This window comes from Gadus macrocephalus, chromosome 14 (genome assembly GCF_031168955.1).
Source record: "Gadus macrocephalus chromosome 14, ASM3116895v1".
In the NCBI taxonomy this organism is placed as follows: Eukaryota; Metazoa; Chordata; class Actinopteri; order Gadiformes; family Gadidae; genus Gadus; species Gadus macrocephalus.
Window position 1 is genome coordinate 21532862 of NC_082395.1, and position 23736 is coordinate 21556597.

Sequence of the window (23736 nt, forward strand, 5' to 3'; positions counted from 1 at the left end):
TTAATAGATGTTTTATGTTCCATTAATCTGACGCCAATATCTCACCCTGCGTTAAGGCAATAGCTCTATCTAGTGGTTGTGCCTCAGAACTGCAGCCTTTTGGCCATAGGCATTTTCTGCCATTAGACCGATATTACATTTTCACCAACAGGCCAGGGTAAAACGTAAGCGCTGACGGTTGCACATAGTCCGAGATAACAGCACAAACTAGGACGTTGAGACATCTGATACAATAATCAAGTACAACTTAGTTTAGTCTTTCTCCCTTGCTGCTTTTACAATAACCCCGGAGGAGAGGCAGCAGAGCAGAGATCCCAGCTGGACCACCGCGTTGCTCCTGGCAACCGCATCACTGGTCCTCCGAGTGTGCGCTTTACATTTCAGACAGCGCGAGAAGACGGTGCAGGGCTTCTAGTGATGAAACCCTGTGTTTTTCCATCATATACCCATCTCCGTTACGTAGTATCACACAGGCCATAGAGTATTACCAGGAGTTTCTACAATAAGATTCAACTTCTTGAACCTCCATGACAGAGTTGTTTGTTGACACATTAGATAGCATTCATGACCCCAGTATGATCAATACTACCAATCAACACATTGTTCCGCCGACAAGTGACTCGGACACACACACTGAAAAGTACACTTCACTTTTCCCTTCACACACATAATGCGCCTACAAATACAGTGGAACTGGTGGTGGAGTTCCCATATCACACCAGTATGGCACATGCAAAACATGTGATCAATGCCTAAAAAGCCCCGGCGTTGACGTTTAACGCACTCAACCAGCTCGCCATCTCGCCATCTCAGCGCAGCCTGGGAAACCCCCGTGGTGGTGCGTAGTCACAGACGCGCTCCGACGGCCAGCCCGGGCACAGCACAGAGGCGTGAGTGACGAGCCCCACAACGTCCCTCTGAGGTCCTGTCAGGTCGTCCTCTGTACCCCGTCCACCGTGGATCGATCCACATGTCGTTTGGTGCACGTTCTGCCTGACGTGGGGTCATATGTGTCTCTTTCGGGAGGCGAGCCTGCCCGCATACGGCGGATTAGCCAGTCTGGTGCTAGCCTGCTGGAGCTAGGCGGCTGAAGCTAGCCTACTGGAGATACCGTTCCGGAGCTAGCCTACTGGAGCTAACCTGCCGGAGCTAGCCTGCTACAGTTTGTGTGTGTGTATTTAGCCGTTCGCTAGCCTGTCGCTAGCCTACTATTGCTACTTTGTACAAGTGTAGCTGCTAGCTAGCCTGTCAGCTAACCACCAGCACCATCTAACGTGAGACGGGTTGTTCGGCGTGACACCGGCGGGGATGATCCACGCACCATGCACACTGCGGCGGCTCCTGACGTGTGTCTGAACTGAACCCCGCGTAAGGTGAGTGAGATGCGGCTCTGACGTGAGTGTCATAACGTGTTAATGTTTAGCTAGCTGCCCTTATGCCCTGGAAGGCCACAGCTGGCATCCTGCAGCAGATGACATTGTTGTGATGGCTGTCAGTGGGGACGTTGACACCTTTTGCATGTTCGTTGTTGAGATTAGGCGCTGAAGGCACCGCAGCTCATTAATGTAAATGGTGGACCGTCTCCCCTCACTTTGGGGCAGCCATTGACCCAGCTTTGATACTGTATTTCTCTGTGTGTGTGTGTGTGTGTGTGTGTGTTTATTTACACCACTATCGTTCTTGGTATGGCTGGTCGAACAAGGTAATTGTTTACCTCAATATCTGGTCCCTGCCCTTATATTTTCATACCGAAACCAAGCAAGCTGTGTGATGCCGCTCATGCCAGGTTTAGATTGTACCCATATAACCTATGTCATCATAGGGGTGGTCCCATCACCACCGTCACCACAGCAACCTGTATCCGAGGTATCACTCACAATTCTTTATTGATCCCTGGGAAGATGGTTGCCTTTGCTATTGCTGTCGTATCCCAAGGTAATTTGAGAAAGAGATGACAGAATACAAACACAGCATACAAGTCAAAATAGTGTTCATGAAAACAAGCATACTCATCATATCTGAGAGAGATGCCCCCCTGATGTACATGCCAAATATACGCCTATGTAGTGGTCCTTTTTTATGCAGTGATAGTACATTCTGGAAGTGGAAGCAAGCATTGAGACCTTCATTCTTTTGTCCCTCATCCTGTCATTGGATATAGGCCTAGTGCTAAATAAATTATTTCATTTGTTAGTGTTGCAGCTGCAGTTCCTTAATGACCTTATGCTGGAGGTCATGGTTACAACAATTCTTGTTTTGGAATTAACAATGACAATGACCATACAATGTTTTTAATGTTTAACGTGGCAGTTAATGTTCAGTGCTGTTCTGGCAAAAGGGGATAAAAACATAGAGGTAATATGTAACAGGTAGGTAATCGGCAAATGGCTGATAGGATGTGGGTATCGATTGAGCTCCGGGTAGAAGGAAGACAACAGCTTGGGACTGAAAGTCTCAGTGTATTAACGCTAGTCTGGGCAGTAGAGTAGGCACGGCAATACATCTGCTGCTGCTCACTGTGCACCTACTTAATCAAGTTGCCTACCGTTGCATTATGTTATTTAGCAGACCATTTTTTTTTATCAAAAGTGATTTAAATATTAGTCCAACAACAATCCTAGTGTTGATGTAGGGTATTGTGTGCTTTGGCCTGAAGCCTTTACAAACAAAACAAAAGCCAAAAAACGCCAGTAAAGTTTACGACCGATGTCCTCTGCCAGAGCGGTCGGTTTAAAGGGTTTCCCCTCCCTGCAGACCCCCGGCCAGGCTCGCCCACGGCGTTAGACCCGACGTGGAGCATGCAGCCATGAGCTCTTCCCTGTGGAGCCAGGAGAAGCCCAGCGCGGGCTTCAGGGAGGACTGGCGCTTCTACATGGTGGTGACGGAGTGCGTGGTGGAGAAGCCTCCGCAGAAGACCCTGCGCATCCCCCGCGGCAGCCTGGGGCAGGCCTGCCAGGAGCGCAACAACCTGGGCCGCACGCTACCCCCCAGCAAGGGCAAGAGGAGCCTGCGCATCTTGGACCAGACCAACGTGGTGCTCAGCCTGGACGAGCGGGACGTCCTGGAGCTGGACGAGAAGCTGGCCGAGATGCTGTTCCCCATCACCAACTGCGAGGAGCGCTACGCCCTGCTATGCAACAACCCGCGGCTGGAGCGCGCCCGCATCATCGACTGCGGCTCGAAGGTGCACGTTCTGCTGCGCTCCGGCGACGAGCCGCTGCCCGGGGTGGTGCGCTTCAAGGGCTCGCTGCTGCCCGACCGCGCCATCTCGGGGGTCTGGTTCGGAGTGGAGCTGCTGGTGAGAACGGGGCGACTTCTGGGGGTGGTCGGTCCGAGGGCCGCCTATTCAGTGTTTGGGTTCCAACGGAAGGGATTCCATCCACACCCACCAAAACCTTTTAGGTTTTCAAATCAGACAGACATTTTACAAACGTCCTTTCTAAAATAATATTAGAATTAGAATAAAATGATTTAATATATTAAATCATTTTATGTATATCCTTTTTTATTTATTTTTATGATTTTGCCTAGAACTAGAGATACAAAATAACGACTTCAACCAGGCACTGGTGTCCCCCCTGACACGATTAGTAGAACAGCCCGCCGTTGGGTAATTACGTCGTAAAATCAAATGCCAGCCCACCTACCCGTCTTGCGGTTGTCCTCTGCCATGCAGCATCTTCTGTGACAACGTGGGGAACATAGTCACACACAAAGGGCTTCTCATTCACAACACAACGCTGCATTTATCCACAGTCCCCACCGTGGGCTGCCAATACTGACCGACCAGGGACAGACATTCTGACCGTCACTCGGTGTACATTCCTTCAGTGGTTGGTGCATCCAGTCTCAGTAGCCCCTCAGTGTAGCGCTTAACAATATATTAAATATCGAGTTATGTTATTCCCTCATCAGCAAGCAAGCTTTTTATTAAGTTGTCCTATCCTTCCAAATGCATCTTTGTGTTCATCTCTGCATGAGACTATTGGATCATGTCGCATATATTACTTGCATATAAAATTCTGCAACTCATTGGCAGAAAGTATATATTTTTTTACAGGCCCACTGCAGCAATCAATCAGAAGCCCTCTGTAATCTGATGATTCTCCTGCAGAGCGCTGACCAAGCATCCTAACTTAGACCTCTTGCTCTTCTACAACGATAATATTTACATCTCCTGGCTGGCTGCGTCCCCTTCCCTCTCTCTCTCCCTCTCTTCCTCACTCCCCCTCTCTCCCGCCCACCCCATCTCCCTCTCCTGGCATCCTGCGTCCGACTCTCCCTCTCCCCCTCCCCTCCTCCCTGTCCTCGTTCACCCTGCCCCAGGAGGAAGGGCGTGGCCAGGGCTTCACGGAGGGCTCCTACCAGGGCCGCCAGCTGTTCCGCTGTGAGGATGAGTGCGGCGTGTTCGTGGCCCTGGACAAGCTGGAGCTGTGGGAGGACGAGGAGGAGGAGCACGGCGAGCTGGAGGTGGACCACGTCGCCCTGGTGGAGGAGGAGCAAGACTACCCGCCCCTGGACATCAACTCCAGGGTCCTGGTGCAGACCAGAGAGGGGCCCGAGAGGGGCACCATCATCTTCTGCGACCTGTTGCCTGACAACGAAAGCCTGGGCTACTATGTGGGCGTCGACATGGTAAGAGAGCGGAGCTGCAGTAAGCGATGGAAGAGTTGTGGCTAATGCAGCTGGTTATGCTGAAGTGATGAAGCCATCAATTAAATATGCAACTTAATGGCTCCCACAGCTGTGCAAAATGATTTTCCTGACCTTTGGGAAGATATCGATTTTTTTTTTATTACCAAAGCCGGAATATACGTAGAATATGTTAATGTAAAAATCCATAAATATGTTGGTCAGGGAAACCCCTGTCCTGTTTACAGATCCCAGTTCTCTGAAGAGCGGTAAACCGCTCTTCTAGGCTCTTCTTCTGCTTCTGTTTGTGTTTGTGAGCTGCTAATGTCTGCAGTCACCCGTTCCAATAGGGCTCGGGAACGTAGCCATCGGAGGAGGCAAACACACGCCGAGGCATTTGACGGAGACTGATGATAGTGAGCCGTAGCAATAGCAACAACAATAACAACAGCAGCAGCAGCAGCAGCCTTCTCATTACATCGCAGCCATCCAGAGAAAGGAGAGTCACGCGCAGTGTGAGGTGTAGTCTCAGCGCTAGCTATGACCCAACAGTGTGGCAGAAGGCCAGCAGCGAGGCGAGGAGTAGCCCACTGCTCTGCCTCCCTCTCTGCTCCCAGCCTCTCCCTGCTGCCTCTGCCTGATAGTGGCACCACCAACCGTACTCCGTTAGACCGCCCTGACCGTAGAGAGGGCTCACAGCACAGCATAGCAGCGTTGACAAGAGAACCTCAGTGGGATGTGTTTTAGAGCGGAGCTCGCTCCAGCTGCGGTTATTTATGTTCTAGTTGGATTCAGTCGTTTTGTCGTCGATTTCTTGTTCGTTATTCCGGTTGGGATCTAACCCAAACGGCATGGTGTTCCTGCGAGATGCTGACCGGCCGCCGCGGGTCTTAAAGGTGTCGCATGCTGTTTCAGGACAATCCCATCGGGGACTGGGACGGCGTGTTTAAGGGGAAGCTGCTGTGTAACTTCGCCAGCCTGGAGCACACCCTCCTGGTGCCCATCTGTGACGTGATGCCAGGTGAGCCAACCAGCGTTTTCTATCAGCAGCCTATCGGCATCGATGGCTCGTGATTTGACATGGAACATGTCTAATCATGAGCCTTTGGCACCGGTAGGAGCCTCTACGGCGGCGGCGCCGGGGCCGGGGCCGGAGCAAGCGCCGGCGCGGGGGGGTTTGCGTTTGCGCAGCCAGCGAGGGAACAGTGGCCCCTTTGTGGCCATGATGGCCCCTCGCTGGCATGTGTGTTTTTTTTTTTTTTAAGTCAAGAGAGCGCCTCTGAGGCTCTTTGTTCTGCTTGCATTGGTGTATTGATTTGTTTATGTTTGCCTCGGCCTCTCCTCTCTTACGGCGCCCAAGGAGGAAATCAAACCCAAAGAAAGCTTTTTGTTTTGGGCCGTTTTTTGGACTTCCCTTAAGTCCCCTTGTCCTTGTTTATTGAAGAGGTCGGGGACTGAGTGGATACTATAGTGCTCCATTATTGTTTAATGAGTGTATTTTATTTTTTGATTGACATTTTTTGTAACCCTTGCCAATTTGCACCAACTTCAGTGTCATCATTACAGATATAACTTGTGTGTTCAGCTGACTGTACGTGTGTCTTAATCAAGAGAGAACAGTGCGGAAAACTGCAAACTTAGTTTGACATCCGAAGCAAAATCACTATTAAAACTAAACTAGTTCAAATATTTGCGCCCCTTATATTAAGACTAGAAACAACAATGCATATCCAGTGTGCGAAATACCCGTCAATATTCGGGGGGGTCCCCCATCCCCAGATTGTTGCTCAATACCGATCAAAATTTTCTCAATATGCAGTAGTCTTATCACATTACAATATTTCATGGATGCAAGCAATCAGTCTATAGCCTACATGACAAAACATACACTTTTTTTTTATAATCCGATATGCTATAGTAGCCTATTTGCAAAGCAAAACTTGGATGCACGTTGTTTTACAACAAGGAGAGGCAAAGTTGTGCATTACAATGCAAACACAACAATAATTGGCACCAAAATGGCGCACTTAGAAGAGCAATCAACAACTGAATAAATGCCAGGTATAGACTATCGGAGACTGGCACGCAATCAGTGCACTTGCAAATGAGTGCCCGCAGTATGACCGATTGTGTGACATTATTTAACCATCCATCTACCGCAAAAACAATCAGATAGATACATCATAGAACACATACACAAAGCACATTCGTCCAACCACGGCGGATGCTGACAACATTTAACACAACAAGCCAAACATCACCACGGCAGGTGCTCTCTCTCTCTCTCTTTCTCGCGGTCTCTCTCTCGCAAGCACGTAAACAATCACTCTAACTTATACAACTCCAAGGCTAGGCTGCTTCACTAAGACCACAACCAACCACAAGGCCTTCATAACCGAGCAGTATGCCGAAGCCGGAAAGGACATGCAGGCGCACAGTCGCACACACTCATCGTATGCACAACAATCGGTTCTATCATCACAATTTAGTCACAGCAAAGATTAAAAAAGATAGTCTCTTACTTTAAGTTGGAATAGACCCAAAGTGTGTGACTGATACACTCTGGTTTAGCTTTCGCTTGCTAGACGTTTTTAGTATGACTTGTCAACATTACGTCTTTCTACTGTTTGGCGAACATGGCTTATTTGCATACACACGCAGGGCTCAGCAAAAAATAACATATTTGCGAATACATGTTTTGATGTCTGAATACTGGACATGGTGAGCTTAAAAACATTTAAGTGACCATAAGTGACAATAAAATACTTTATCTTGTAATTTTTTGACAAAGTTTGAGACCCCCATCAAATTTGGGCTTTTGAGGCTTCCAGGGGATCTCATGTAGACTGGGTAGCCCTGCCCATTCTACGATTTGAATTCTCCCTGCAGAAGGGTCTGGAGAAGAGCAATACATTTCTTTCTGCTTCCGATATTTTTTTGCGGGAGCCAAACACAAAGCTGGCTTCTCCCCCCGGCGCGCTATTGGCTGGTTTATCACATTCACGACAGGGATGCGGCGGCAAGCAGCCAATTGTGTACAGAGTCAGTTGAACTAGGGAGTTGGGTCTGTCTGCGTCCTGCAAGACGGAGGCGTAAGTTGTAGTAGGAGGCGTAAGTTGTAGTCGGAGGAGGCGTAACTTGCACTAGGAGGCGTAACATGTAGTCGGAGGCGTAACTTGTAGTCGGAGGCGTGTCTAGTACTTTTCTAAATCGCGGAAGTGACCTGTATGTAGCAGTGGTGCGCGGGTACATAAATGACCGCAACTCGGACCTCAAATATTAGGCCTTACCCTACATGCCCACTACCTCTGTCAGTCAACGGACGTGGGAAGGCGTGGCTGACTGATGGGGGAGTAGTCTTTGCAGAGGCATCCGTCAGCCAATCAAATCGCTTCGCCGGGTTCTTCCCGCTACTTCCTGCTTGTTGCGATGCAAGATGACCCGCTTTCCCGCTTTCCAGTATCGTCAGAGCCTGAGTCGCGTCACAGTGCTTAAATTTGCATACGCGATCTGATTGGATGACGGATCCGTCGCTGCCGAAAAAGTTGAAAATTTTTCAACTTCTTGACTGAGCCGAAGGCTCCAACGGACGGACGGATCCACAATGCATTGCGCGTCCGTCTCCATTCAAAGTCAATGGGGATCAGTGGACGGAGGTAGTGGGCACGGGGCGTTAAATTGACTTACCGTCATGAATATCGGAAGACCCGACTTCAATGAAGATCTCGTGTGAACCGTGATTTACAACGCTTTTTGTTTACCGCGAAAAGAAAAAGAACTCGCTTGGAACGCGATTTAGAAAATAACAAGTTACGCCTCCTAGTACAAGTTACGCCTCCTACTGTTACGCCTCCGTCTTGCAGGACGCAGACAGACACTATTGGAGTTAGGCCCGATGATCACGCCTCTTGAGCTGAGGAAAATGACAGTGCAGCTTTCCCAACGTGTATCTACGATTGAGCTTGGGTCTGGCAATAGCCAGGCTAGCTCTCATGGGTAAATCGGGGGACCCCCTGGACCCCCCCCCCCCCCCCCCCCCCGTATTTCGCACACTGCATATATCTAAATATAAAAATTAACATTGATATATAAATTGTAAATATATCAGTTCAGTTAATAAAATGGACGGTACTGTAAGGTCATACAGGCAGGGTAAGACCATATTGGTCGCTGGTTGTGTCCTGACTCTAATGGGGCGCATTCACTGAATCCGGCGTTGCGGCTATCACTGCAAACTGCTGCGACGATGTATGGGGGTCACTCCATGGCTCATTGGTGTGACGTTATGCTGTGAACTTAAAGCAGTCCTTCACGGCTGGGTTGTACCGCTCTGGAAAGGCCACATGGCGGCCATCATCACAGTTGCTCGGTAAACGGCGGAATGCTAACGTCTCCAGAAGTTGATCTGTTTCAAAGTTTCGCCGTAAGTCGGCTGAGTTTCTTTAAACGGCACGCGCCCCCCACCGTCGCATCTTAAATGAACGACCCCCCGTTCAAATGAATGGTCGAACTGGTATTATCGCAGCAGCGCCTGATTCAGTGTGGACAGGCCCTAATGGGGCTGTGTTTCTCGGCTGTGCAGAATATTCCATGCAGGACCAAAGGCTGCAAAAGCACAGTTTTGCCCCCAAAGGCAGCATCAGTGACAAGTCCTCCTCTGGCCAAAGCAGACCAAAGAGCAAAGGTACTGCACGGCTGATTTACCGGAAATGTCACAAATATTACAGAAATATAAAGAAATATAAAGAAATACGATTTTGGCTGCTGACTGACTGCTGTGAGCACACCAGTCAAGTGCAGTCAAGTGAGCACTTGACTGGTGTGAGCACACTTGAATAAAAATACAAGTCTGGTTCAGGATCCTCATTTCTTGATATTGATCAATTATGTATGTAATATGGCTTATCCCGAAAGCTATATTACAATTTTGTATGGTTAATTAGTTATCTTGTTTTTTACGTGTTGCATGAAGTTTAATTTCAAACGGTCTGTAACAAACCAAGCACTTATTTTTTTACTTTTGTAATGTAATGTCAGTAAAATCTTTCTTTAACTGTTTTCCTTTTCTTGTTTTTTTTGTGATCTTCAATCCATTTCCTGTTTGATTTATGTTATTGATATCGATGAAAGGGAATGAGGTTGTGTTTTAAATATAAGTGCATTGCAACTATCCACATTTGTTAATCCCTGATGCTTTCTTCATCTTCTAATCCTCCTCCATCCTTTAAACTTTTTTTTTACCTGTCATTTTGTTATCTGCACCGATGTGACACCAGCATACACATTTTATTTATAACTTCTGTATTTATTTATCTTCCTCTACATTTGCGTGTGTTTGCAGGCTTAGGTCACCAGTGTGGCAGTAGAAGCAAGTCTGAGTTTTACTATACTTTAAATGGCAGCTCTGTTGACCCCCCTTGCCAGCCCAAATCCAAAAGCACATGGTACATTGATGAAGGTAAAACCGGACCTGAGATGTTCACTTGTCCACGTGATGTCACTGTCTTGGTAGCAAGCTCCTGCTCATTCAAAGGATTTCACCATCTGGCTAACATTATAAACATGGGGTTGGTTCGGCGTTCTCTTCACCTGAATCACAGAGGGAGAAGGGCTTGTACATCGTGGCGTAACATAGCATAAGAATTTTAATGGTATTATTAGTGTTTTGGCCATTGTTTTGTAAACATCCTGCAATGACATTGGTAATGTTGAAATTATTTGTCATAATGGGTGACATGATTCTCATGCAAGACGTTAGCTTAACAAACCTTTGATTAGCCTAGGATACGGTATATTTAAGTTTATTTAGGATTTTACATTACCGCAACTTACTTGAGTACTCTCAAAATAAATATGCATCTGATGTACAAGCCCTATACCCAACATAACAACAGCAAATCTGGGAGTTTTGGGACGCGTATTGGAGAAATGGACTTTACACAGTAAAAGACCAGAAAACACATGAGTTGGGCAACGTGAGGTTCTCAGTAGCTTGCTATCAGGACCCTCCCATCAGGGTCCAGTCATTCATGTCCATGCACAGTAAGCATCCACCCGCATGGAGCTTCTCCAGTGGCGCTTTCCCCATCTCCACCCAAAGGCTTTTAAGAATGTCTGGCTACTTTTTACACGACTGTCTTTATCTTCGCATCTCAGGCAAAGCGGTATGTGTCCAAAGACTGTACATTTGTGAAATGCTGTACGTCAATGAAAGTCTAGAAATGTGGAGCACGAAACCTTTTTGTAAATGTCATTAGTAAAAGCCTTTGTCTCGTGTTGACGTCTCAAGTGGTGTGGGCAGAACGTTATCCTGGTATTGTCCGTTGCCTGTATCACCATTGAAATCACAACAGACCGAGTTCTGATTTGTTAGAGGCGAAAATGGACGTGCTGTTCTCTTCTGTAAAGGTCAAAACGCAGGAAAACACTGCAATGTAGACCGCGCTCTCAACCATGAGACGGATGAGAACTCCAAGCTAAATACGGTGCATCATAAACCTGCATTACATTTCTTTACATGAGCTGTTTAAAGGCACATGCAAAGAAAGCGGTCCATATACCCTGTAACAAACCAAGCATCTAAAATTGAACAAGTGATCAAATGTATGTGTTTCTATACCTCCCTGAGGATTCAGCTGTAGCGTTTGTGTGTGGGTGTAAGTGGGTGTTACAGGGGAGGAACCGGCTCCATCGTTCCCACTTGGTGTTGTTTCTTTGGTTCCCCATTAACGGTTCTTATTGTTTCCTCATCGCATCGTCATCACTGCCATCCCTTTTCATTTGGTGCTCTTTTTTTTTTTTTGTTTCCTTATCTTGGTGTCGTGAAGCGCCGCTGTGTCTCGTGTCGATGTTTGAAGCTGATCCATGAAGCCTCTTCATTTTTCTGTAACATACACCTTAGATAAACGTCTTGGGAATACACCTCAGCCGATCCTGAGACGATGAGCGTCTGACTCTCCTCCCGGTTGTCTCTCCCCCCCCCCCCGTCCCCGTCCCATCAGTCGGAGAGGACCCTGCTAAGTCTCTCACGGACACGCCCCCGGACTTCAGCCAGGCCTCGCCGCCCTCCAGGGTGCCGGCGCCCGGCTCGCTGTCCAGCGATAACAAGTTCCACTCGCTGCCCTTCAGCCTGAACCGCAAGCCGGGGCCCAATGGCAGCATAAGCCAGGGGCCAAACTCCCTGTCGGTGGGGTCGGTGATGGGCGAGCAGCCCGACCTGCCGCCGCAGTCCATCGGGGCCCCGCCCTCCTCGCCGCGGCCTTCCACGCCGCCGCGCGGCCAGCCGGGCCTGGAGGTGGGCTCGCTGGTGGAGGTGAAGGAGAACCCCCCTCTGTGCGGGGTGATCCGCTGGGTGGGGCTGCCCCCCGGGCTGCTGGAGCCCCTGGCTGGCCTGGAGCTGGTGAGTCGGCGGCCCTCTGTTCTGCACTTAATGGAGGCAATGCTATTTATTCACTCACACGCATGAAATAATGTTTTGTTATAGGGATGGGAATTTGCAGGATCAGGTCGATGTTTGAGTTAACCTGTCGCCCCCCCCCCCCATCCCAGGAGGAAGAGTGCGTGGGGTGTACCGACGGGACCTTCAAGGGCACGCGATACTTCACCTGCCCCCCCAAGAAGGCCCTGTTCGTCAAGCTCAAGTGCTGCCGGCCCGACTCCCGCTTCCCCTCGCTGCACCACTCCTCCAACCCTATTGAGCGCTGCAACTCCATCGGTGAGTGGTCCCCTCAGACAGTCTCACGGTGCTTCTTTTCAAACTGGGATGATTCACAAGAGTTTTAGATTAGAAAATACTTAACGGAAATGTAACTGTGGCTGCTGACTGACGGTGTGAGCACCTTTTGAAGGTGTGAGCACCTGTGAACACATTTGTACGCTGCAATAGAATCAAAATACTAGTGTGTTCCAGATCCTACTTTCTCACTATTGTACTCATTCATGTATTCTTGACGAAGCCTGAAAGACATTACATTTTTGTATAGGTAATTAGTAAATTCGTTTTTTATAATTTGTCGCCTTTTTTTCAATTTAAAACAGTCTCTTTCTAACATGTTTCACATTTATTTTCAGTAAAGTCACTATTTAATGGTTGTACTTTTGCAGAACTAAATATTTTAGAGAGAGAAAACACAACAAATTCCATACTTACTTTTTGACATTTATGCAAATCTTCATTCAAATGTTTTGCCAAATAACAAAAGCAAAAACTTGATGTGTCTTGCACTTCCTTGAACTTCCTGTTCTAACCCGCTTTGAAGTAAGTAGCTCACAAAAAAACATCAGCTCTAAAGGTAGAGCACAACAACATAAAAACACTGTAAATAAAGTAAATTAGCATGAAAAAAATAAATAACCCAAATGATCCAACGTTCTTAGCCCCCTGATCAACCTGTAGTTCCTGAGCGCTGACCCCCTTCGTCTCCTGCTGTAGCGTTCGGAGGGTACCTGAGCGAGGTGGTCCATGAGAACACGCCCCCACGCACCGAGCACGACGGCCTGGACGTCATGGTGGGCAAGAAGAAGGGCATCCAGGGTCACTACAACTCCTGCTACCTGGACTCCACCCTCTTCTGGTCGGTCCTCTCTCTCTCTCTTTGCTCTGCCCTCTCTCTTCTGCTATCTGGACTCCACCCTCTTCTGGTGGGTGCCCCCTCTCTCCTCTCTCTCTCTCCTTTCTCTCCCCCCTCTCTCTCCTCTCTCCCCTCTCTATCCTCTTCTCCTGCTACCTGGACCCCACCCTCTTGTGGTCTGTCTCCCCCTCTCTCTCCCCTCCTTCCCCTCTCTCTCCTCTCTCATTCTTCTCTCACCCCTCTCTCTGCTTTCTACCCTCTCTCTTCTCTCTCTCCCCCTTTCCCCCCTCTCTCTCCACTCTCTCCCCTCTCTCTCTTCTCCTCCTACCAGGATTTTACCCTCTTCTGACTATCCAACCTCTCTCCCCTCTCTCTCCTCTCTCATGGCCATCTGTGTCTAAATCCAGCAGAGGAAACAGGAAGTGGACCAGGGTTCCATTGTTTATTGTAAACAGATGCACAGGAATGCACAGCGATGTTCCCGATGTGGGGGTTTTCGGAAGTTTTCTTTGTCCAATCAGTGTCCATTTGGACTGTGATAAGGATGTGTTGTGGGAAATGCTTAAGGGATATCGTATTGAGGTCTCTTGTGAAAGCAACAAACAAAAATAGCAAAAAGTGCTTCCTATGTTCACATTTCATTTTAGTAATTGAAAGCTCCTCTGGGCTATAGCTATGTGTCTTCAATGTAGTTTGAAAATGATCATCACCCACCCAACACAGCACCCTTCCCATTTCTGATGTTTTATTTCTCCTCGTGCCTCCTGAGAAGTTTAAATGAGTTGAAATGGAAATATTAAAGTGAAGTTTGGAAATGCATGCTCTGTTGAAGCAAACAAAAATCGTCTGGTGTGTTCTCTTTGTGTAGCTCAAGGTTCCTTAGCCGGTGTTGTTGATGTTCCAGTGAAGATGGCGGTGTTGACATACCTTGTCTCCCCCCCCCCCCCCCCCCCAGTCTGTTCTCCTTCAGCTCGGTGCTGGATACGGTGCTGCTGCGGCCGCGCTCCAAGGCCGACGTGGAGTACTACCGCGAGACCCAGGAGCTGCTGCGCACCGAGATCGTCAACCCGCTGCGCATGTGAGTCTCCACACCCCAACACCGGCCCTTAAGCTGCAGTAGGTAGCAGGCCTTTAAAGAAGGGGTGTACGGTATAAACGGTATATATATAATTCTTTACTTCAGACCCATGGGAATCCATATCAGTACAAACAACATCAACAAACACAAACACAGTAAAAAAAAATACAAAGCCTTCCACAATATTCAGTGTCTAGCATACAGACCTGTTTGCCAATGGTTCCACAGTCTGGAAGTAAATCTGACAGAACTGCGTTCAGGGTTAGCCAAGACTGCATTTAAGTCATTTTCTGACTCTACACATAAATCTATACATCAGGTTACATAACACAGCAGAGGAGGTAGGTACCCCAACACTGACAAACATATGGCCGGCACTGGAGCTTATTGGAGTTCTCAGCAGCAGCCTCATGCTTTCATTATAAGCCACTGTACGTTTTCTAATGCTTCCATGTTTATAACGACACCACAGGTGGGCAGTATACAGCGGTGTACAATACGCTCTACAGAGTGAGATTTTGACAGGGACAGAGCACCTACTAAACAAGCGAACACAGCATGTTCGCTTGTGCATACGTGGTCCGACGCTGCCTATAGATATCCTTGTCATCAGACAGGTCATTTGACACAACATGGCCAGGTATGTATAGAAATTAGAAGATAAAATCAACATACCGTGATTTGATACAGTTGCCGTCTTTGCCTCAAATCATACCGTGATATACATTTTAGTCCATACCGTACAGCCCTAATTTAAAGCTGCATTAGGCAGCAGGCTCTTAAAGCTGCAGTAGTTAGCAGGCTCTTAAAGCTGTATTAGGTAGCAGGCTCTTAAAGCTGTATTAGGTAGCAGGCTCTTAAAGCTGCAGTAGGTAGCAGGCTCTTAAAGCTGTATTAGGTAGCAGGCTCTTAAAGCTGCATTAGGTAGCAGGCTCTTAAAGCTGCATTAGGTAGCAGGCTCTTAAAGCTGCAGTAGGTAGCAGGCTCTTAGAGCTGCAGTAGGTAGCAGGCTCTTAGAGCTGCAGTAGGTAGCAGGCTCTTAAAGCTGCAGTAGGTAGCAGGCTCTTAAAGCTGCAGTAGTTAGCAGGCTCTTAAAGCTGTATTAGGTAGCAGGCTCTTAAAGCTGCAGTAGGTAGCAGGCTCTTAAAGCTGCAGTAGGTAGCAGGCTCTTAAAGCTGCAGTAGGTAGCAGGCTCTTAAAGCTGTAGTAGGTAGCAGGCTCTTAAAGCTGCAGTAGGTAGCAGGCTCTTAAAGCTGCAGTCGGTAGCAGGCTCTTGAGGCTGCATTAGGTAGCAGGCCCTTAAAGCTGCAGTAGGTAGCAGGCTCTTGAGGCTGCAGTCGGGGAGAGCCGAGTGGATAGAGAGCGAGCAGAAGAAGAGCAGGAGAGCGAGACTTTGGAACCAAACTGCCAACAAATCATCCCCTCCCACTCTGCTGCCTCCGTCTTTATGTTTCTCAGCTGTTAGAAGTCTTCTCGTTCATACAAATTTGATTGACAGGTACAATAGTTCCCCAGAACCACTCAGGGCAGAGATGACCTGAACCAATCAGGGCAGAGATGGCCTGAACCAATCAGGGCAGAGAGGCTCCGAAACAATCAGGGCAGAGATGCCTTGTACTAATCAGGGCAGAGATGCCTTGTACCAATCAGGGCAGAGATGCCTTGTACCAATCAGGGCAGAGATGCCTTGTACCAATCAGGGCAGAGATGCCTTGTACCAATCAGGGTAGAGATGCCTTGTACCAATCAGGGCAGAGATGCCCTGAACCAATCAGGAGGCAGGAGCGGTCCAAAATCAAAATAGTCTCATGCAGAGCTAGGTGCAGAACGCCTGAAGTGGATAATCTGTCAGTGCATTTTACTCACTAAACTTTGATGGATGGCTGTGTCATTTCTAACAAATGACCCTCAAATAATGATTCTTTAATCTCACCTATAGAACCATTTAACTACTACTCTATGATATAAACATATATCTTATTGGAAGGGCATATATGACCTTGCATGACCCTCCAATAATGATTTATTGTAATTCAGGCACACATGTTTCCCCCTGAGTGAACCAGTGGGGCACAGTGGATTACAGGCTAACAGCCTTCCTTGCTGTCATGGGGAATTACATATGGTGTGTTTAGTGTATGGTGGTGTTTTACTGCATGAGTTAATATAACCCACATGACGTGCATTTGGCCCAACAGACATATATGTCAATTATGGCAAATAATTCTCACCTCATGTCTTGAGTAAGAAATGGTCTGGAGAATAGCTTCAAGATTGAAGGTTTAATCTTATTTTCACTACAGCAGACGTGAGACAGTAACTTTATGTCTTGCAGACATGTCGATTTCTTACTGAAATACTTGTGTCTTGTCCTAAAAATATGTCTAATGTGTAGGGCTTAAGATGTTATTTACAGTGTGTGTGTGTGTGTGTGTGTTTCAGACACGGCTACGTGTGTTGCTTACAGTGTTTGTGTGTGTGTGTGTTTCAGTCATGGGTACGTGTGTGCCACTAAGGTGATGAAGCTGAGGAGGATCCTGGAGAAGATGGAGGCAGCGTCTGGGTTCACGTCGGAAGAGAAAGGTGACGGATACAAACAATGATTACAAGTACCCAATATCAGTCAGCTTTCCATCTATATATATTTTACATTCATCCATCGAAGGCCAACTGACTTGAATGTTGAGTGGTTGTCGATCATATTAAAGATTTTTGAACCTATATGTGTTTCAGACCCGGAAGAGTTCCTCAACATCCTCTTCCACCACATTCTGAGGGTGGACCCCCTCCTCAAGCTGAGGTCAGTGGGCAGACGCTCCATCTCGTTGGGGTAGGGCTGTGTCTGACACCGAGGCCCCGACCTTCTCCTGACCGTCGCACTCCCAGTACTGGGGCTGCAAAGCTCGACATGAGAAAGCAGTTGGTCCTTTTGTGATGAAAGCACCAAATTTGGCAGATGTGTTTATATATTGGGAACAAAACAGGATATTGGGCCATCGCAAACTCATACCCAGGTGGCCGTGGCAGGCTTTTTCATAACGGATAGGATAGTCTTTATTTTCCCCGAGTGGTAATTTAGTTTGCAAACAGTAGTCAACACAGCCAATACAATTCATAAAATAAATAAGTAAAAAACTGGCCACCAGCTGTTGGTCAAACTTTCCATCCCAAATAAAATACTTTAGTGCTCATGATTTGATGAAACGCCCCCATTTGATTCACATGAGTCGTAAAAAGAAGCAGAGCCTCCATGCGTTTCTAGTTACACTGTTGTGGGTCGGGCATTGAAGTGGAGAGCCTTTCCAGAGAGGTTCCTGAACGTCCATGAGAGGTTCCCGCTGAACCCCTCTAAAGGGAGACGTGTGCCCTGCAGGTCGGCCGGCCAGAAGGTCCAGGACTGCTACTTCTACCAGATCTTCATGGACAAGAGGGACAAGGTGGGGGTCCCCACCAGCCAGCAGCTCCTGGAGTGGTCCTTCATCAACAGCGACCTCAAATTCGCCGAGGTGAGGCTCGTCTTGGCTTCCCCTTGACTAGATGATGCAAGATCAGTTACAAAATAATAACCCTGATTTAACCTTAATCTTATTCTTGGCTGGATGAAACCTGATCTGTTACACAATTTCATCTTGGAGAAGTTCCACTTCCCTTTTTTCACATCTAGTGTAGTTATGGAGATGTTGTTAATATACTGTGTATTGTGAAAAACGTTTTGCAGTTGTTTTTTATCACCAGGGTTGGCCGATATACATTTCTTAAAAACGTTGAGGTTAATGGTTCTACCATAAAAAAAAAACGACTGGTATAATTAAGCGATAGCAAATCTTGTCTGTTTCCAGTATGGCTTGAGCTGCAATGCTCTCTCCTGCCACAGGGGGGAAGCATTCATCTGAAAATCTCTCTTCCCCGGTCTTGTTTCATTCTTAAACCTATTCATGAATCCAGCATAAGGCAGCTAGGCTTGTTTGAGTGATAGAGTAGCTATTAATACTGACCTGTATAAGCTTGCTATTCAAGACGTTGTACTAGTAGGCTAGGCCTGCAAGCAAAAAGGAGTTATTAAATCAGCATTGTCCATGGATTAGCCTTATTTCGTTATATCGGGGCGATTCTGACTAGCAGTTTCACCAGGATATTGAGCCACGCAGCCAGCTTCAGAACAGCCATAGACTCGTCTATCACGTGGCTTCTCCATATGTCTCTGTATCGTTAGCCTCATAACAAAATTCATATTTTGGCCAAATTGTAATATCTATCCGAACCTGCCGATTCACTGAGCCTCATTGGCTATATCCTAAGCCAATCAGCATGCTTCTTGCATACCATAATCACTACCTGCATAAGTAATCCTTTTGCCTCATATTTGACACTTATAACAAGATTAACCTTAAAATATGATGTAGGCAATTTTGCTATGAGGCTAATGATTTGCATGTATCCAAATATAGTTCCAGACATAATTTTACTCTTTAGCGCACATCTGATCTGTTTTTCCACATTGTGATAAATTCTTCCTCTACTCTGAATGTCTGCCATTGGATTGCATCCGTTCCCAGTGGGAAATCTCAGCGGTAACACTAGCTGCCATTGTTTGGCCTTTACTCTCTCGCCTGCTGCCTCGTGCTTAGCCACACATCCCACTGTTGCTCCGGCATCAGATGACCACATCTGACCACGACCACATCAGTCGCAGGACGAGAAATATGGGTCTTTAACAACGAAATGAGTGCTTAAAACAATACATATATATATTTTTATTCATTTTTAGTTTTCATTTTTTTATCATATCATTTTATTTTACGACCGTGATATAACTTTCTATCAGAAAATATCCCTTAACCCTATTGAACCTCAAAATTAGTTTAATTTCCCCTGGATGCAGTGAGAAGTGTTCATTGGGATGCCTGTATGTACTGAGACCTCTTAACGAGGCCTCCTCTCTCGTTCCCCTCTCAGGCCCCTTCCTGCCTTATCATCCAGATGCCCCGCTTTGGAAAGGAATTCAAAATGTTCAACAAGATCTTCCCTTCGCTGGAGCTGGACATCACAGACCTACTGGAAGACAGTAAGATCACTCAGTGTCTGTCTCAGGCTGTCACTACTGGTGCTTCATACTGACGATGAGGAAAGTTCAGATGGAGAGAGAGAAGATACATGTGTGTGTTCTACCCTGTCTGCCTATATGTGTGTGTGTGTGTGTGTGTGTTTGTGGTGTGGGGGGGGGTGATTACCTGACCAACAAGCCTCCATTGAGTTGCAGTGCAGCTGATGAGGTAGCTCTCTCCTCCCAGCCCCCCGACTACAAGGGCCAGCAGTGTTTTCAAAGGGCCGTCCTCTAGAGTGACAGCAAGACTGCACTAACACTGTTTGTTCCACATTCAGACTGTCCCTAGCACTTTGTGTTTCACAGACAGACTGGTCTACCAGTGTGTGTTTCACAGCCATACTGACCCTAACCCTTTGTGTTTCACAGCCAGACTGGTCTAACACTGTCTGTTTCCCAGTCAGACTTGTCTAATCCGGTGTGTTTTATGTCCTCCAGCCCCAAGGGAGTGCCGTATCTGCGGAGGTCTGGCCCTCCACGAATGCCGCGAGTGTTACGAAGACGGAGACATCACCGCCGGGAAGATCAAACAGTTCTGTGACAAGTGCAATACCCAGGTATGGGAGACAGAGGGCGCCACAGTGTCAAAGATAATTAGAGGTGGCTCATGTACCGCACTCGGCCACTTGGTGGTGCCAAACTCCAGGGAATAACTCGTCTCACGTCACGGGCTGTTTGTTCGACAGAGAACGATATAGTTTCACACAATGGTCCGCGAACGGAGTCCTGTGTACGATTATCTTGTGCTGTTGTTGTTTCTGTGCCTCTTGATGTTTACGAGGTGAATACACAAACCTTTAAACAGCGATACGTTTCACCATTCTCTTCTTACCGAGTTGAAACAGAACATGCTCTCTGTTTGTTTGCAGATGTTAACAACTTAGTTTTACTCCACGGACCAGACTAAACAGACAGTCTGGCCTCTGTGTTTATATCTATTTATTGTCAGTCTATTTACTCATCACTTTACCACAGGATGTTTTTGTAGGACGATCTCGACGGATGTATCTGTCATTAACCCTTAATAATCCCTTCGCTCTTTTAAATGTTTCCACATTTCTAATTTGGCTTCAACGTCCTTATTCCCAACATGCAAAAAAAACCGCTATGTGCTAAGATGTATGATTTTCCTTTATTTATTATGGAACAGTAACATTTTGCTACCTATTTCATTCCATTAATAAACAAATTACACACAAAAGGGGCTGCATTCCATTTTGCTTCCCTCACACGATTTAATCCTGTCCATGGTTATGTGTGTGGTTGTGTGTGTATGTCGGTCTGTATAATTGTGTGTCTCTGTCCGTGGTTGTGTTTATGTGTCTATTTGTCTGTCTGTCTTATTGTGTGTCTGTCTCTCTCCGTGGTCTTGTGTGTGTGGTTGTGTGTGCATGTTGGTCTGCATGATTGTGTGTGTTTGTCACTGTCACTTTTTGTGTGTGTGTGTGTGTGTGTGTGTGTGTGTGTGTGTGTGTGTGTGTGTGTGTGTGCGTGTGCGTGTCCTAGGTCCACCTGCACCCCAAGAGGAAGAGCCACCGCCACGGTAAGCTGTCCCTCCCCAAGGAGCTGCAGGAGGGCCTGGGGCGTCAGGGCAGCTTCCCCCGCCAGCGGATGGAGCTGTTCGCCGTGCTGTGCATCGAGACCAGCCACTACGTGGCCTTCGTCAAGTACGGCGCCGCCGACTCGGCCTGGCTCTTCTTTGACAGCATGGCCGACCGCGACGGTACGTGGGGCCGCGACGTAGGGCCGGCGCTGGGGGGGGGGGTGGGGGAGGTGGGTTGTGAAGGTGTATTGGGGGCTGCCCTTTGAGGCGCCATGACCTGGAGCAGGGGAGTGTGGCTGTGGCGGTGTTGGTGGTGGGGACCTTGAGGACGTGCAAAGGGAAAAGCAGCTCGAGCCACATTGGACATTCAGGCCACATTATATTGTTGGAAGATGGAAGATTACTTGACACTGCTCTGTATTATGGTAAATGTGTAAAAAAGTTATTAAAATGAATTACATTAAATCTTTATTTTATTTTTACCAGTACAGTATTTTAGAAAGAATAAAGTTGAACATTTTAATTGATTGAAAATGTGAATTGATCAAATGTATTAATTGTTATTTTGCAGCAAACCATCCCCATCCTGCTCTGTGCCGATACAAAAATATGACATCAGAAATGTTCAAATTTCCATATATTAAGTCTGTCTGTCTCTGTGTGCGTGTCCAGGCGGTCAGAACGGCTTCAACATCCCCCAGGTTTCGGCGTGCCCCGAGGTGGGGGCCTACCTGAAGATGAGCCCCGAGGAGCTTCACGCGCTGGACCCCAAGAGCATCCAGGGCCAGGCGCGCCGGCTGCTCTGCGACGCCTACATGTGCATGTACCAGAGCCCCACCATGAGCCTGTACAAGTAGACCTCCACCCCCCCCCCCGCCCGCCCCCCAGCACCACCGCCCCCCCGACCCCCTCCACCCTCGAGGACAAGAGCCCCGTCCAGAGACACGGGAGGAAGGCCGAAGGGAACCAGACCCGCCGGGCCCCTTCGGTGTGGGGGTGGTTCAGAGTGGCCCTCTCTCTCTCTCTCCGTTCGCTCTCCTCTCCGCCGAAGCTCCCCTTCCTCCTCCCTCCCTCCGGTGTGTCAGGCAGAAGAGAGGGCCGCTCAGCTGGGGGAATCAGCATTAGAGAGGGCCTGGTGTGGGGCAGAGGGCCGCTCAGAGCTGGGGGAAGCAGCAGCAGCAGCAGTAGCAGCAGCAGCAGCAGCAGAGAGAGGGCTGGGAAGGAGGGGGAAGCAGCCACTGGCTGGAGGTGGAGAAAGTGTCTGCCCGCTTCGTGCTGAGGCCATACCAGCCTCCCTGTGCCTCACATGCAGGCTGCCGCTGGGGGACAAAGAGCAAGGACTCTGCCGATGGGGACCCCTCAGAGTCCCTCGGAATAGGAAGGAGGTGTGTGTGTGTGTGTGTGTGTGTGTGCGCGTGTGTGTGTGTGCGTGCGTGTGTGTGTGTGTATAAATATTAGTGTGTGTGTGGGAGGTGTTGTGGAGCTCATCTCTGCTGACCAGACACGTGGAAAAAAAACAAGACGTGATGACCGGGGGCCACCTCATTTACCTTGAGGAGAAGGGAGGTCCTGCCGTCCTTCATCACTGTTCGGAAGGGAGGGCTTTCCATTAGGACTCCAAGAACAAAAACAACTCCACCAACCACCACCTTCACCCGGCCCCGCGTGCGAGTGTGTGGGAACTCTCCCTGGTAGCATCAAGTCTCTCACTGTGTAACATGTTTGCCGTCGACAGTATAAACGTGGACCCACTGTACAACCGCATCGACCATGTTCGACAACGACATTCTTCCATCGTGCCCAGTAGATGTCCTTTATAACATGTTTCTTTTGCAGCTGAAATTGTACAGATGTAGCCATTGTATGAGTCCCACTTAATTGCATGAGTACCAATCAAATGCTGCATTTCAGGAGGGGACGAACAGAAGACCATTGGTTCAATTTTACGCCAGTCAGCGGTTGTGATTTGTCAAATATGATATTTCAGAGTTGTGTATTTTAATATATATGGGTTTGGTTTTATCGTACACCGTAGCTTTCGAGACAAAAAATCTCTGTTATTAAATGCAAGAAAAGGGGTTATTCTACAATGGCTACGGCTGTATATGGGTGGAGGTCTCTGGCCGACCCCAGGTTACTGAGATGAGGCACCCGCGGAAATAGAAACAATTTCTAGTACTCATGAATTAACAGTGTGATGTGAAGAATCCTGAGTTAACTGAATCTAAATTGCGTTTCAAGTTTACAGATCTATATCGCTATATCTCTCCAGTCGATGTGATAACGCCTACACACAGTGGGGAACCGTGGAAGTATTTTGCTATCGCTGCCTTTCAGACAAAAAAAACTCATAAGATCTTCCCCCATCCATCCTTCCATCCTTCCATCCATCCATCCATCCATCCCCCGTGCAACAGATGACTTATACGCGATTGTGATCGTTTATTTATTATATTATAATCAACTTAATCTTAAACCTGTATTTCCCGTTTTTGAAGAATCGTGGCGATACAGTGCTCCCTCGCTACACGTTTGAGTTGTGAGTTGTGGTGGACTCTGTACCATGGAACTACTGAATGTTAACCCCGAGGACGCGCCACGGGGAACCGAGCGGGCGCAGGGCTGGACACCTTGGAGCCTGCAGGGTTAAATATATGCAGTATATCTATATATTTAAAACACTTCTAAACTCTATTGTATGATGATTTTGACCAGGTCGAGGAACCTGCTAGATAATACGATAGTTATGCTCAATAATGCATAACGAACAAAATACATGCATACCAAAGTATTGAGACAATGTTTCATG

The 23736-nt window shown here is 47.7% G+C and overlaps 1 protein-coding gene across 3 annotated transcripts in view; it reads left to right on the forward strand.

Moving 5' to 3' along the window:
* The first annotated feature begins 807 nt into the window (after positions 1–807).
* cylda (cylindromatosis (turban tumor syndrome), a) overlaps positions 808–23736 on the forward strand; it is a 23362-nt gene continuing 433 nt past the window's right edge. The window contains exons 1-17 of one of the 3 annotated variants that reach the window (XM_060070772.1): positions 808–1373; positions 2755–3298; positions 4327–4635; positions 5548–5653; positions 9215–9316; positions 9974–10090; positions 11634–12031; positions 12181–12346; positions 13064–13205; positions 14158–14280; positions 16772–16863; positions 17014–17080; positions 17654–17786; positions 19237–19345; positions 19823–19941; positions 20891–21107; positions 21600–23736. The exon at positions 21600–23736 is cut by the window's right edge and continues 433 nt beyond it. In XM_060070772.1, coding sequence (XP_059926755.1) covers positions 2807–3298; positions 4327–4635; positions 5548–5653; positions 9215–9316; positions 9974–10090; positions 11634–12031; positions 12181–12346; positions 13064–13205; positions 14158–14280; positions 16772–16863; positions 17014–17080; positions 17654–17786; positions 19237–19345; positions 19823–19941; positions 20891–21107; positions 21600–21784 — 2877 coding nt within the window. In that variant the 5' untranslated portion in view covers positions 808–1373; positions 2755–2806 and the 3' untranslated portion in view covers positions 21785–23736. The remainder of the gene's footprint in view (positions 1374–2754; positions 3299–4326; positions 4636–5547; positions 5654–9214; positions 9317–9973; positions 10091–11633; positions 12032–12180; positions 12347–13063; positions 13206–14157; positions 14281–16771; positions 16864–17013; positions 17081–17653; positions 17787–19236; positions 19346–19822; positions 19942–20890; positions 21108–21599) is intronic. The other 2 variants (XM_060070773.1, XM_060070774.1) reach the window with 2 other exon arrangements.